This window comes from Muntiacus reevesi, chromosome 1 (genome assembly GCF_963930625.1).
Source record: "Muntiacus reevesi chromosome 1, mMunRee1.1, whole genome shotgun sequence".
Classification (NCBI taxonomy): domain Eukaryota; kingdom Metazoa; phylum Chordata; class Mammalia; order Artiodactyla; family Cervidae; genus Muntiacus; species Muntiacus reevesi.
In genome coordinates this window covers 162,532,717-162,545,251 of record NC_089249.1, presented here as the reverse complement: position 1 = coordinate 162,545,251, position 12,535 = coordinate 162,532,717, and the positions used below count along the sequence as shown (strand labels likewise).

Sequence of the window (12,535 nt, the reverse complement as noted above, 5' to 3'; positions counted from 1 at the left end):
ACGTCAAACTCTGGACTTCCCAAGCAGTCCAGTGGTCCCAAGACTCCAGGCTTCCACTGCAAGGGGCATGGGCTCAGTTCCTTCAGGGGACTAAGATCTTGCACCCTGAGCAAAAAATATATATGTATGTGTGTCTGTATATATATATATACATACATAGACAAAATATACATACAAATATATATATCAAATCAAACAAAACTGAAGCAGGAGTCCAATTTCAAATACACAATCCTAAGGATATTCTGTTCTGATATGAAGATAGGAAGATGGGAATCAAGTTTTTCATTCACTACCAACATAACAGTAAGGAAAAGCTCTAAACCCTAAAAATATTCTCTCTTGAAATCCTAACTCTTATTACCCAACACTGAACACATGTTGCTTTGTATCACAAACTTTTTGTCAAGTTTTGCCTAGCTCACCAAGCCCTTTCTCAGTGTTGGTTCCATTTCCAGGGCCCTAGAAGAAAGTACCACAACAACAAATTAAAGGATTTGTACCTGACCCAAACTGCTTGTCTGAATTTTCTTCTTCAGGAAATTCAGAATCAGGACTGAAACAGTTTGGGCTGGTCTCCTGAATGAACAAGCTATGTACTTGTGAGGTATGGGATGGCCATGTGCCAGAAAAGCAAAGAAAAGCTGGTTTGTAAAAAATGAAGAAATAAGTTACATTCAGGGAAAAGCAAGAGAGAAGAAAATACACTGCCTAGGTTCCTAAGAACCTGAGTTCTATTATGAGATCCAGCTATCTCTGGATTCCATGAAATACTGCAGTATTCACCAAATAAATTCCTTTACTTTTTTTGGATATATATCCAGTGCTGGCTTCCTTTACTTGTAACTAAGCAAAACTTGACTAAAGTACATTATACTAAATCAAATCATAAATTCTTTTATTTTTCAGTACTATTATTCCATATCCCGTGCACTGTTGGTAGGCACAGAGTTTAAATTTAACTCCTCCTTTACTGTGCCAGTATATTCAGTGATGCTTTGTAGTCTCTATTACCTCTGATATTATTTCCCTCCATGTATATGCATTCAGGACAATTTAAATTTCTCCACCCACCTTTTAAAAAACTGCTGCCTTTCAGGAAAGATATTTTCAATTTTAGATAATGTGTTTCAAAATTAAATCACTATTTTTCTATCATTTTTCCTTGTTTCCTGCATTGGTATTTCCCCTTTGCATTTACTCTTTAACGGTATCTTCAATTAAGCAGAATATTTTTTAGCATTCCTCATTTAAGAGAACTCCTCAAATTATGATACTGACAGACAAGAGGTAGAATTTAGTGATTAAGAGCATTGGCCCTGGAGCAAGACCTGTGAATGAAACCCAGCTCTGTCCCTATTCACTGTATGTTTTGAGTTGCTTTTCATCTCAGTTTCCTCATCTGTGAAATGAAAATAATAATCACACCAAACTCAAAGAGTTGTGAGGGGAAGTATAATTAATGTATTTTACAATGCTTAAATGCCCGGTCTAGTATATTAGTAAGAATACCACAAAGCTAGCTATCAAAGTCAATAATAATTTTTATACATCCTTAAGTCAATAAATAGTCAATGGTACTCTCCAATACCTGATGCTCAGAAAAGGAAGCCCTAGAAGTCAGCTTAGATCAACGATTAAATCACATTTAGGATACTCTAGACCAGCACTATCCAACAGAACTTTCCACAACAATGGAAATGCTTGTGTGTGAGCCAATATGACAGTCAGTGGCCATGTGGCTATCAAGCACTTAAAATGTGGTTAGTGACTGAGGAACTGATATTTTTTAATTAATTTAAACAGCCACATGACACTACTGGCTACTACATGAGATGCAAGCTTTAGAACATAAGCCAGAAAGTTCAAAACGTATTTTAGAAAAGTTTCTGTAATGGTCAAAATTAAGATGGTTTCTCATTACTACTCTTCATTTAATTGGAACATACCAGAACTAAACACACAAATTAATGGATTTCAATTCCAAGAAGTTTGATAAATATGATGCACTATGATAATGCAAGTTATTCCTGCCACTGTGTGAAACTGATTTAAAAACATGAAACTATATTAATTATAAATATGATAAAAATCTAATATTAAATGTCAGCAATATCCTTAGCCTGAGGTCAGTTGCAAACCTGAACACTACTGGTAAATTATCATACTAGAGAGTACCAAACTAAGTGAATTAAGCCAGACAGAAAGGCAAATATATATCATTTATATGTACAATAAAAAAAAAACATATAAGAAAGGTATGGGGGAGGATAAATTAGGAGCTTGAGAATAACAAATACACACTACTATATATAAAATAGACAACAAGGTCCTACTGTACCAAAGGGAACTATATTCAATATGTTTTGTAATAAACTACAGTGGGAAAAATATCTGAAAAAGAATATACCTATCTATATATGTATGCATTACTAAATCATTTTGCTCTATACTAGAAACAACAACACTAAAAATCAACCATCCTTCAATAAAAAATTTTTTTTTAATTTTTAAGAAATTTTAAAAATAAGAATTTAGGGAAAGGGGGAAATAGAAAGGAGGAAAGAAATTCTCTTCTACCCCATGTTCTTGAGCTGAGAGCAAAGGATACAAATATGTCCTCTTTTGTTCTAAAAATGATGATCCCCTTTGCTTTCTACTACTGAGGGTTTGAATGCGTGCTCAGTCACTCAGTTGTGTCCAACTCTTTGTGACCCCATTGACTATAGCCTACCAGGCTCCTCTGTCCACGGAATTTTCCGGACAAGAATACTGGAGTGGATTGCCATTTCCTTCTCTAGGGGATCTTCCTGACCCGGGCTCGAATCTATGTCTCCTACATTGGTAGGTGGATTCTTTACCACTGCGCCACCTGGGAAGCCCTTTCTACTACTGGAAAACACAAGAGAGGAAAAACTATGCCACATGCTTTATGTACGGATCCCATGAATCCAAACAGGCCAGTGAGGTAAACATTAACAACTTTATTACAAAACAACTTAGGAAGTGAAGTAACTTACCCAAGATCTTATGAATAATATGTGGCAGAGATCTGAACCTATGCCTACCCGATTCTACAACCATATACCAGAGCTGCCTTAACAATACCAAGTCTGCTACTAGAAACCAGGCAGCAAGAAGCCTTAAAATAAATCTACCCTTCTCTGGTCATTCTAAATAGCACAGTTATCAGTATCAAATGGCAATGAGAAAATGGATGGACGGGAAATTCATTTGGGACACTAACACACAAGCTTTTTCTGGTGCTAAAAATCCCTATGTATTCCCTAACATCATAAACAAACAGACTGGATCAATAATAAAAGGCATCTTTAAGGGAGAAGCATAACAAAAAGGAAAAGGTTTAAGTGTGAACCATAAAAATAGAAAAGATAATGAAAGGAAAAGATTTCAGGCTTAAGGTCAAAGACTACTGATACTTGAAAGTATTACTGATAACCTAGTGCCCTAGGCTGAAAGCACATGTGAACCAAAAAAGTCAATCCTCATAAATGCTACACAATTCAGATATGCAGAAACGGCCCTATTTTAACAAGTCCAAAGAAATACCCAATTTTATTTTGCTTTAATCAAACCAAATTATAAAAAATCTAATGCTACAACATGTAAAAGTAGTATGTTCTATACATATATGTGTTTACCTGTCTACATAAAACAAATGTTCAAGGAAAACTTTTGCTTTTTCAGTAAGCTTTTGCTATTACTGAGTCTGTACCTGGAAATAAAAAGGAGATTCACCTCAGGATTCAAAGCCTCTTATATAAACTCAGTAAGCAAACAGATTCTGCTAGATTTTTAAGATTCTACTGTCTGAAAGAAACTATATCCATCATTACCTGAACTCTCACTCTTGCTATTCAAACCTCAGGACTTAAATTTAACATAGATGACTCAGTATTCACTATCCAGACTCCTACTATTCAAACTTAGGGTATGAATGCAGTAGATTCAGACTGCAAGGAACACCTGTGACTCATATATATCACATGATTTATAAAATTAGCACTTTTTTAGCAACATGCAAATAAATACCTTACTAAAATCACATAAAGACCAGCTGCAGAACAGAGCAGAGAAAACATTTTTTAACATTGTATTTCTTAGTAGTTTGCTGAAACAAACCATTCTTTAAGAGAAAATTCGGGGCACCTTTTTTTAACACACACAGTATCTACTGGAATAAAATTACATGATAAGACATTATCAACAATGACTATCTCTGTTTTTCCAAATTTTCTACAATAATTGATTTATGATTACTTTTTAATCATAAAAATACAGTGAGCATAATTTTTAAAAATAATTATAACATGCTCAAATTCAATAAGGATCAAATATCATCTATGGAAAACAATATTTAACTTGCTTACATTAAATATTTAAAGGGCAGAGGAAGAGTTTTAATTCACTAAGTACCTTCTCCTACCGAACAAAATTTTTAGTTGTCACATGATTTCATTCCACCCCCTATCTTTACTTCACAGAAGTAATCCACTCCCACTCTCATCTATGCCTACAACCCTCCCCACCACCTGCTTACCCATTTGCTCATTCCCAGCCATATGGTGGTTCTTCTCCACCAACTCACATGCTTTCCTATCTTGAAGTTAGTCATTTTCTAGATATATAGTAGCATACGAAGGTATATACAAGACATAAAGGTAGTACATACAAAGAGAGTTATGGCAAATAAGCAGTGTTTGTCACTGGGTTTGAGTTACTGTAAGACTTCTTACTCTACTTCTGTTGGGACAGTGTAGTTGGGAGGCCATTTCTGGCTTGGGAAAGACTGTGCAAAAGTAGACAATAGTTTATTGTGGTTTCAAGTAATTCAGTTTCTCTTCCTGTCACCAAAAAAATAGTCATTCTTTTCTTCTCCTCCTTATATCAAACCTGGCTGGCTTTCAGTTAGAAAAATCAATGACAAACAATGGTTGTCTACCCATACATCTGAGAACGTGAATTCTCTGCCTCACAGATGGACTGGACCATACAGAATATTACAAAAACATGAAAGATTAGGATAGGAGGATCCTAAGTATCTCAACTCAAGTGTCACAGAGCTTTGAGAAGCATTTATTAACTAAATGCTAAATTTATAGCTACATCACATAAAAATTTGATTATAGAGTATTACACACAAGAATTATAACATAGTGAGCAAGTTATAAAATAATTCATGGTTTTCTCTCTCATCATCCCTTCCAATATAATTCTATCAAGCAAAAAAAGTTAGGTATCTATTATTCCTAATCCAATGTCATACATAAGTTTCACCTAAACGGAACCATTCAAATAGAGGGATATAAAATCTCAGTAAATGACTTTAATACATGGTTAGCATAACCCACAAACAAGTGTCTTTAAGGAAATCTATGATCAGTGGAAGATCAAAGTCTACAAAAATAACCTGATTTGGTCATATCTAAAGTTTTAAATATTCAAAGAAAGGGTAAAATGATTCTTCCCAACATATTAAGCAGAAATCACTCTTAAGTGAAATTAGTTCTACAACAGCCCTTTTGATTTTTAAGTTCTTTTCAAAACTATACAGGTGTCTGTTGTGAGGGTGTGGGGGCATATGGGCTCCAACAAGGTAGAAAAGCATCACTCCACCTATTTCCATTATAAGCTGGAAGATGTATTCTTAGGGAAAGGCCAAAACAGCATAGGGTAAAGCTTTCCCACTGAGGAAAAAGGATATCAGCCTTAGTCTGATAAAAATTCAAGGATATGAAAACAAAAAAGGCAACTTTTTCTTTTGTGGCATTCTAAACCACCAAAATTTCTTTCAAGCCTGAAGATTCCATTACTCCACATTAACAACCGTTAACAATTTTGTATCCCTCCTCTCTCTCCTGCCCTCCAAAGCTGGTTAATTCCAACTCTCTTCATCACTTGCTCTGTTCCAGCTATAATGACCTCACTATTCTTCCAACATACAAAGCAAGTCTCCTGCCCCAGCACTTCCTGGGTTCCCTCTGCCTGGGATGCTCATCCTCTACTATCCAACGAAAGGTTTGTTCCACCATTCTTTGAAGTCTTTGTTCAAATGTCACCTTTTCAATAAAAGTTTTCCCTAGCTACCCTATCTAAAATAACACGCATCTTTGAATTTCCTAATCCCTTTCTCTGTTTTTTACCTCTTATCACTATCAGTATCTAACAGTTACTTCTAACTAATAATCTAACAGTTATTTTATTAATTATCCCTTCACCAAAATATAAACCCAGTGATTACAGGATTTTTAATCCATTACGTTCATTACTGCAGTCTCAGCATTCAGACAGCTCCTGACACTATACTAGGCGATCAATATGCTGAACAAGTAAATGGTAGCAACAACACATGGTAGCTAGCTGCAACACCACATGTAACTGGTAGGTGCTGCCATCAACAATTCACATTCCAGTCTGAAAATTTTTAATTAACAGGTTAAATTTGTTATATTTTCGGACTGTGCTCTGCGAACTACAGTAATCCCTCAAGGGCAACTATGGGGGTAGAACATGGAAGTCTAAGTCCAGCATTTATCTATTTTATTCACAGGATTTCACTTAAGATTTAATTTGAAGAAAGTATTTGGCAACTTCAAAAAAATATAAAACCACTGGGTTGAATACAATTTAGTTCCTACTTTTTTACATTTTACTTATTTATTGTAAATGAGGATAATTTAGGTATCCTGTTTATATCATCCTTTAGAAAGGAATTTCAATTACTATCTAGTCTTTCTCTGTAAGCAAAAGTATCTCCCTATCTCACAAAACAGCACTACTTCCCAAAACAAACTACAGTGTTTTACTGTGAACCTTACAGTCAAACTGATTCTAATATGACTTGACCAGCATAACTTTTAAAATGCTACATGTTCTAATAAAAAAAAATCACTCACCTTAATGAAGTTACAGATGGACAAGCCTGTCCATACAAACCCATCTGGCCACAAAGAGAATCTGAAAGGTAAAGAAGAGTTAGTTATCAGATGCTCCAAAATAAATTAAACTATAAATCAAAATAAATTAAACTAAAAATGCTGTTGAGCAATATGATGAACTATCTTAAGGAAGACTGACATACCAGGAAGCACAGGAAAAATGGGCACACTATAACTGTAACATCCAAAGAAGCTAAAAACTCACAAAATTTAACAAATTAAGCTTAGTTACAGATAAAGAGTTCAAACGGTTTAGTAGAGTCTAAGGATTCCAGAGAGGTGCCTAAATGCTACCAAAGAGCTGAGCATGCAGGTTCCCATCCTCATAGGTTCCCATCTCCCACTTCATCTACCATTCAATCAAAGCAGTGATATCTTTGTTGGTTTCACAGAACGGACTTCACTAAGACTTGATTTGAGGAACAGTTCCACTGCTTAATTAAAAAGTTAAGAATAACATTGAACAGAAAAAGCTTTGTTCAAATTCTAGCTATGACACTGTGAGACCTTAAAGAGTTACATATCCTCAGAGAACCTCCATTTTTTCCATCTGTAGCTTGGGGACAGTGTGTTAGTGTTGGTCGCTCAGTCGTGCCCAACTCTTTGCAACCCCATGGACTGCAGCCCATCAGGCTCCTGTGTCCATGAAATTTTCCAGGCAAGGATAACTGGAATGGGTTGCCATTTCCTTCTGCAGCATAGTATCACCTAAAACTTTATCAAGAGATAAACTGCAGGTTTGTTATTAGAATTAAATCATTGAACAAATGTGAAACTATCTATTAGCACTACTATCCAGCGCAAGGATCATTCACAGTGTCTACAAGTAATATGAATGAAAGAAGCTGGAATGGGAGGGTATAATATGCATACAAATGCTTGCAACTAAAGAAAACAGGTTCACTTTAAAAGGATCGGCTCCTTTTCCAGTTCTAGCCAACTGCTGCTGAGCACGACTGACAGCCCGATACTGTTCAGTTCAGTCACTCAACTCTTTGCGACCCCATGAACCGCAGCACGCCAGGCTTTCCTGTTCATCATCAACTGCCGGAGTCTACCCAAACCCATGTCCATTGAGTCAGTGATGCCATCCAACCATCTCATCCTCTGTCATCCCCTTCTCCTCCTGCCCTCACAATCTTTCCCAACATCAGGGTCTTTTCAAATGAGTCAACTCTTCCCATCAGGTGGCCAAAATATTGGAGTTTCAGCTTCAACATCAGTCCTTCCAATGAACACCCAGGACTGATCTCCTTGCAGTCCAAGGGACTCTCAAGAGTCTTCTCCAACACCACAGTTCAAAAGCATCAGTTTTTCGGCACTCAGCTTTCTTTATAGTCCAACTCTCACATCCATACATGACTACTGGAAAAACCATAGCCTTGACCAGACGGATCTTTGTTGGCAAAGTAATGTCTCTGCTTTTTAATATGCTGTCTAGGTTGGTCATAACTTTCCTTCCAAAGGAGTAAGCGTCTTTTAATTTCATGGCTGCAATCAGCACCTGCAGTGATTTCGGAGTCCAAAAAATATGGTTAAGAACATCTAATTTTTCAAGAGAAGCAAGATACCCAAAATTTTATTTGAAATCTCCTGACTTTTACTTTCTAAACACTATGTGGGCCAAACAAAACACTGGCAGTTATCCCAAGTTTATAACTTTTATTTTAGAGGCTGACTGCACTCCCTGCATCTATCAATAATTGTCCCTGCTTGCACTAAAAAGAGATGTTCTACTTCTGCCAGAACAACGGAATAGATAGCTTGATCAACATGCCCAGTGAAAATAACACTGGATAATTTTTAACCTTTATATATTAATCAATAACTTGAAAGAAAATAAAGTATGATCAAGACTAAAAACTAAGTGAAAGAGGGAAACTAGAGAAGTATGCAGAGTACTGAAACCAGCTTTCACTCATCTTCAGAGCACTGCGCCAAACCCTGAATTTCAGCTTGCAATTCCACAGTGTGTTAGGGCTCAAGGTACAAGAGGCAAAGTCCAGATGTTATCCAAGAGAATCTCAAGGAAAATTTCTTAACCTTGGCGTTGAGTGTTGGTGAGGGACTGGGGGCTACAAGAGCAGTTCAACAGTGTCTTCTCAGATACAACCAGAAGCTAACCCTCACCTAGATTATGGTTTAAAAAGCTTCATACTCAGAATTTTAGAGTGGTGCTAGAATGGTGATATCTGCCCCCTAACCTTGACAGATGCAAGTGCAAATCCTCTCTGGCAATCTGCCTTTGATCTAGGCTTGGAAGAATTCTCAAGGATAAGGTCCCAAGATAAATAAACTCACAATCAAAAATCACAAAACCAGTAGGAAACAAGCCACTCAAGAGTAAGATACAGCTGAAACATCAGGTGGCAGACTCAAAAACTCAGACTTCAGATATGGGAATTATGAGACTTTTCCCTACTGTTTTTATTTTATGAATGACTTACCTATTCTTATATTTCAAATGCCTACATGCAGATGAATTTCAAATCCACATCCCTATTAGGGATCAATCTCCTAATCTATAAACATAACTAACATTCTCTCCAAGAAATCCCAAATTTACTATGTCCAAAGCTGAATTCATCACCTTTCTTTAAAGTATTTCCTCCCTTTAGGGTCCTTTATCTAAGAATGGCTTTCAGGTTTCTAGCCTAACACCTTTCTTTTCCTTGTTAAAAGCTGAACACTTCAACTCTTGATTTCTATGAGGAATGATTTCTAAACACCTCTGGGCTGTCAGGCCACTCCTCACCAAGTGGGTAGAGCTAACTCCAGGACTCTATATCCAGGACTCTGCAAGGTAGTTATCTGAGTATGACGGCCCTACTGACCCTAACAGTTAATCTAGACACCAGGTGAGCTGTCTAGATTGGATGGGAAGGGACAAGAGAACGTGGAAAGTTAGCCAGCACATTTGGCTCTTAAACCTAAACCACATTCTACAATATCAGCTTTATCAAAAACAAAGGTAAATTCTTATAAAAATTACCATATGACCCAGCAATTCTACCCTTAGAGATATGTATTTTTATAAATTATATATACACACAAATATATACATACATGAATATATGTAAAATGCTCTTGGGAATATATAATATACACTCATATGTTTTAAGTTCTCTTGGTGATTTGGAGGAGACTGATTTCACTGTGAATCTTAGCCTTCTTCTGTGAGCATTCCATGTTTCTGGACATTTGCCTGGGTAGTGAGAACTTAAAACATACGTTCACACAAAAACCTGCATACAAATGTTCACAGCAGTATTATTTATAAAGTCAAAAAGTGTAAAGAAACCAAATGTCCATCAACAGATGAACATATACACAAACGTGGCATATCTGCACAGTATCCATATACAATGGAATATTATCCAGCCATAAAAAGGAATGATATACTGTTACATGATACAACACGAATGAACCTTGAGCATCTTAGCTTAAGAAAAAAGTCAGATACAGAACACCACATATTGCATGACTCCACTCATATGAAATGTCCAGAACAGGCAAATCTTAAGAGACAGAAAGTAGATCAGCCAGTAGATAGGAGGATGGGAGGAGGGATGTGGATAGAGAGTGATTGCTAACTGGTTTCTTTCAGGATTGATAAAAATGCTCTGCAATTAGGTAGAGGTGAGGGTTGCACAACCTTGTGAATAAAATCCTCTAGTATAAGATCCTCAAACTTTACACTTTTAAATGGTGAACTTCATCTTTCTAATCTACTGCAGCCTTGATGCCTCGGTTTCAGTTTTCTTCACTCTTTTAACTTAAGATTATTGCTCCTACATGGTGTCTTGAACACCAGTCAGGTTAGTTGAAAGAACAAATACACCAATATTCTTCTCCCTACCCAAGCAAATGTCCAGAAACATGGAATGCTCACAGAAGAAGGCTAAGATTCACAGTGAAATCAGTCACCTCCAAATCACAAACTCACATTTCTGAAGTCAACTATGTTGAACAATTATATTAATTCATGCAACTTCATCCAAAATTTATACAGTTTAAGTTGGTGCCAACAGCACCAACTAGTATTTTCTGCAAATCCTTTGAAAATCAACAAACAAGAAACTTTGTGTAGCATGACATAACAAGAGCATGGGGAGTAAAAATCAGTCATGCACTGCTGCACAAGCTCCAATAGAAACTACTGTATTACATGCCATCACTAATAGAAGAATACAGAATTTCTTTTAATACAAGCAGTCATCAAGTGTACATTAAACTGAGCTACAAACTATTCACATCTAGGAAGCAGATGTTCAACAAACTAACAGGTGTATAAAATATATTATTTGAGAGGAGGAGGTAAAATGGAAGTATTTTTATTTATAAAGAACTTGTAACATTCATGACCTTGAGCCAAGACCTCGATTGCAATCCCAACTATGATTTTGGGTATATTGTTAACAGGGAAAATTCATGCCTCAAGTTACTGTAATGGGAGCTTGAATGAAGCCACCACCGTGACATATAAAAGAATTAAGTCTGTTGAAAATAAATTCTAGAGCACTGTAAATCAAGAGAGCATTCCTTTAAAAAAAAAAAAAAAAAAAAAAAACTTCTGAATTCACCTCTATCTTTCATAAGACTTGAAAATAAAAATTTACTAGCATTCATGAAGGAACAACCCTGTTGAGTCAGGGTCCTTGACTGAACATTGTGAATTGCTATACCATTACTCACAGGTAATCATTAAAGCAGTCATGGAAATAACCTGTGTCTTAATCATCCTCAACAGGAAAAATCTGCCAGAGGAAGGAGTAAAAGGAAAAGAATCCTGCTGAGTGAGTAGCAATCAGCTGTTCATCGCAGCTCCACTCATTGAACCTAAAGGCAGTGATGCAGCTATAGCTAAAAAGCGAGAACTCAGAGTCACATGCTCTCAGAAAGCAAAATCATGTGAGAATGATCAATTCACCATGGTAATGGTAGAGGGAGAAGAAAGGCCAAAATTTAAATTTGGAGAACTTAGATTTAGAGAAGAGGAACAAGTTTTAACCACCCTTGAGAAAACTGTACTGGAGATAGCAGCAAGTGATTTAATGGGGGAAAAGGCAAGTGTTACACACAGATTAAGATGGACATAAACTGAGAACACAAAACAGGCTTTTAATGGAAGATCATTAATACTATAGAGGGTGGGGTTTGCAGATGAGTGGGAGCAAAAATTAGACTGGAAGGGTGTTAAGAATCAGGAAAGTGTGAAATAAAAATTTAGCTACAAACTACATAAAATGAAAATAAACAGAAAGTGCAATAAGGTCAAAAAGAGCAGAGAGGAACGGATTATCAAGAAAGGTGAAGAACATGTTAGAAAGCTCATCCAGTCACACTATATCCCCATTACCTTGTTTTATTCTTCATAGCTCTTGTCATCTGATACAACTTGATAATGACTTTTGTTTTACTGTCTGCTTCTGTCCCACTAGAACGCAGATTTAAGTTTCTGTTTCAGTCTCTGTTATATCCCCAAATCCTAGTATGTAGTCTGTGGTCATATTTGTTCAAATGAATGAATAAACCAAGTTCTTCTAGATTGGAAAGAGAATAAACCCAAAAGAAGT

General features: G+C 36.3%; 1 protein-coding gene across 4 annotated transcripts in view; it reads right to left on the bottom strand.

Annotated features, from left to right (window-relative positions):
• FOXJ3 (forkhead box J3) overlaps positions 1–12,535 on the bottom strand; it is a 139,492-nt gene that overhangs the window by 109,414 nt on the left and 17,543 nt on the right. For all 4 annotated transcript variants that reach the window (XM_065915040.1, XM_065915021.1, XM_065915050.1 and 1 more), the window contains exon 2: positions 6,918–6,978. In XM_065915040.1, coding sequence (XP_065771112.1) covers positions 6,918–6,961 — 44 coding nt within the window. In that variant the 5' untranslated portion in view covers positions 6,962–6,978. The remainder of the gene's footprint in view (positions 1–6,917; positions 6,979–12,535) is intronic.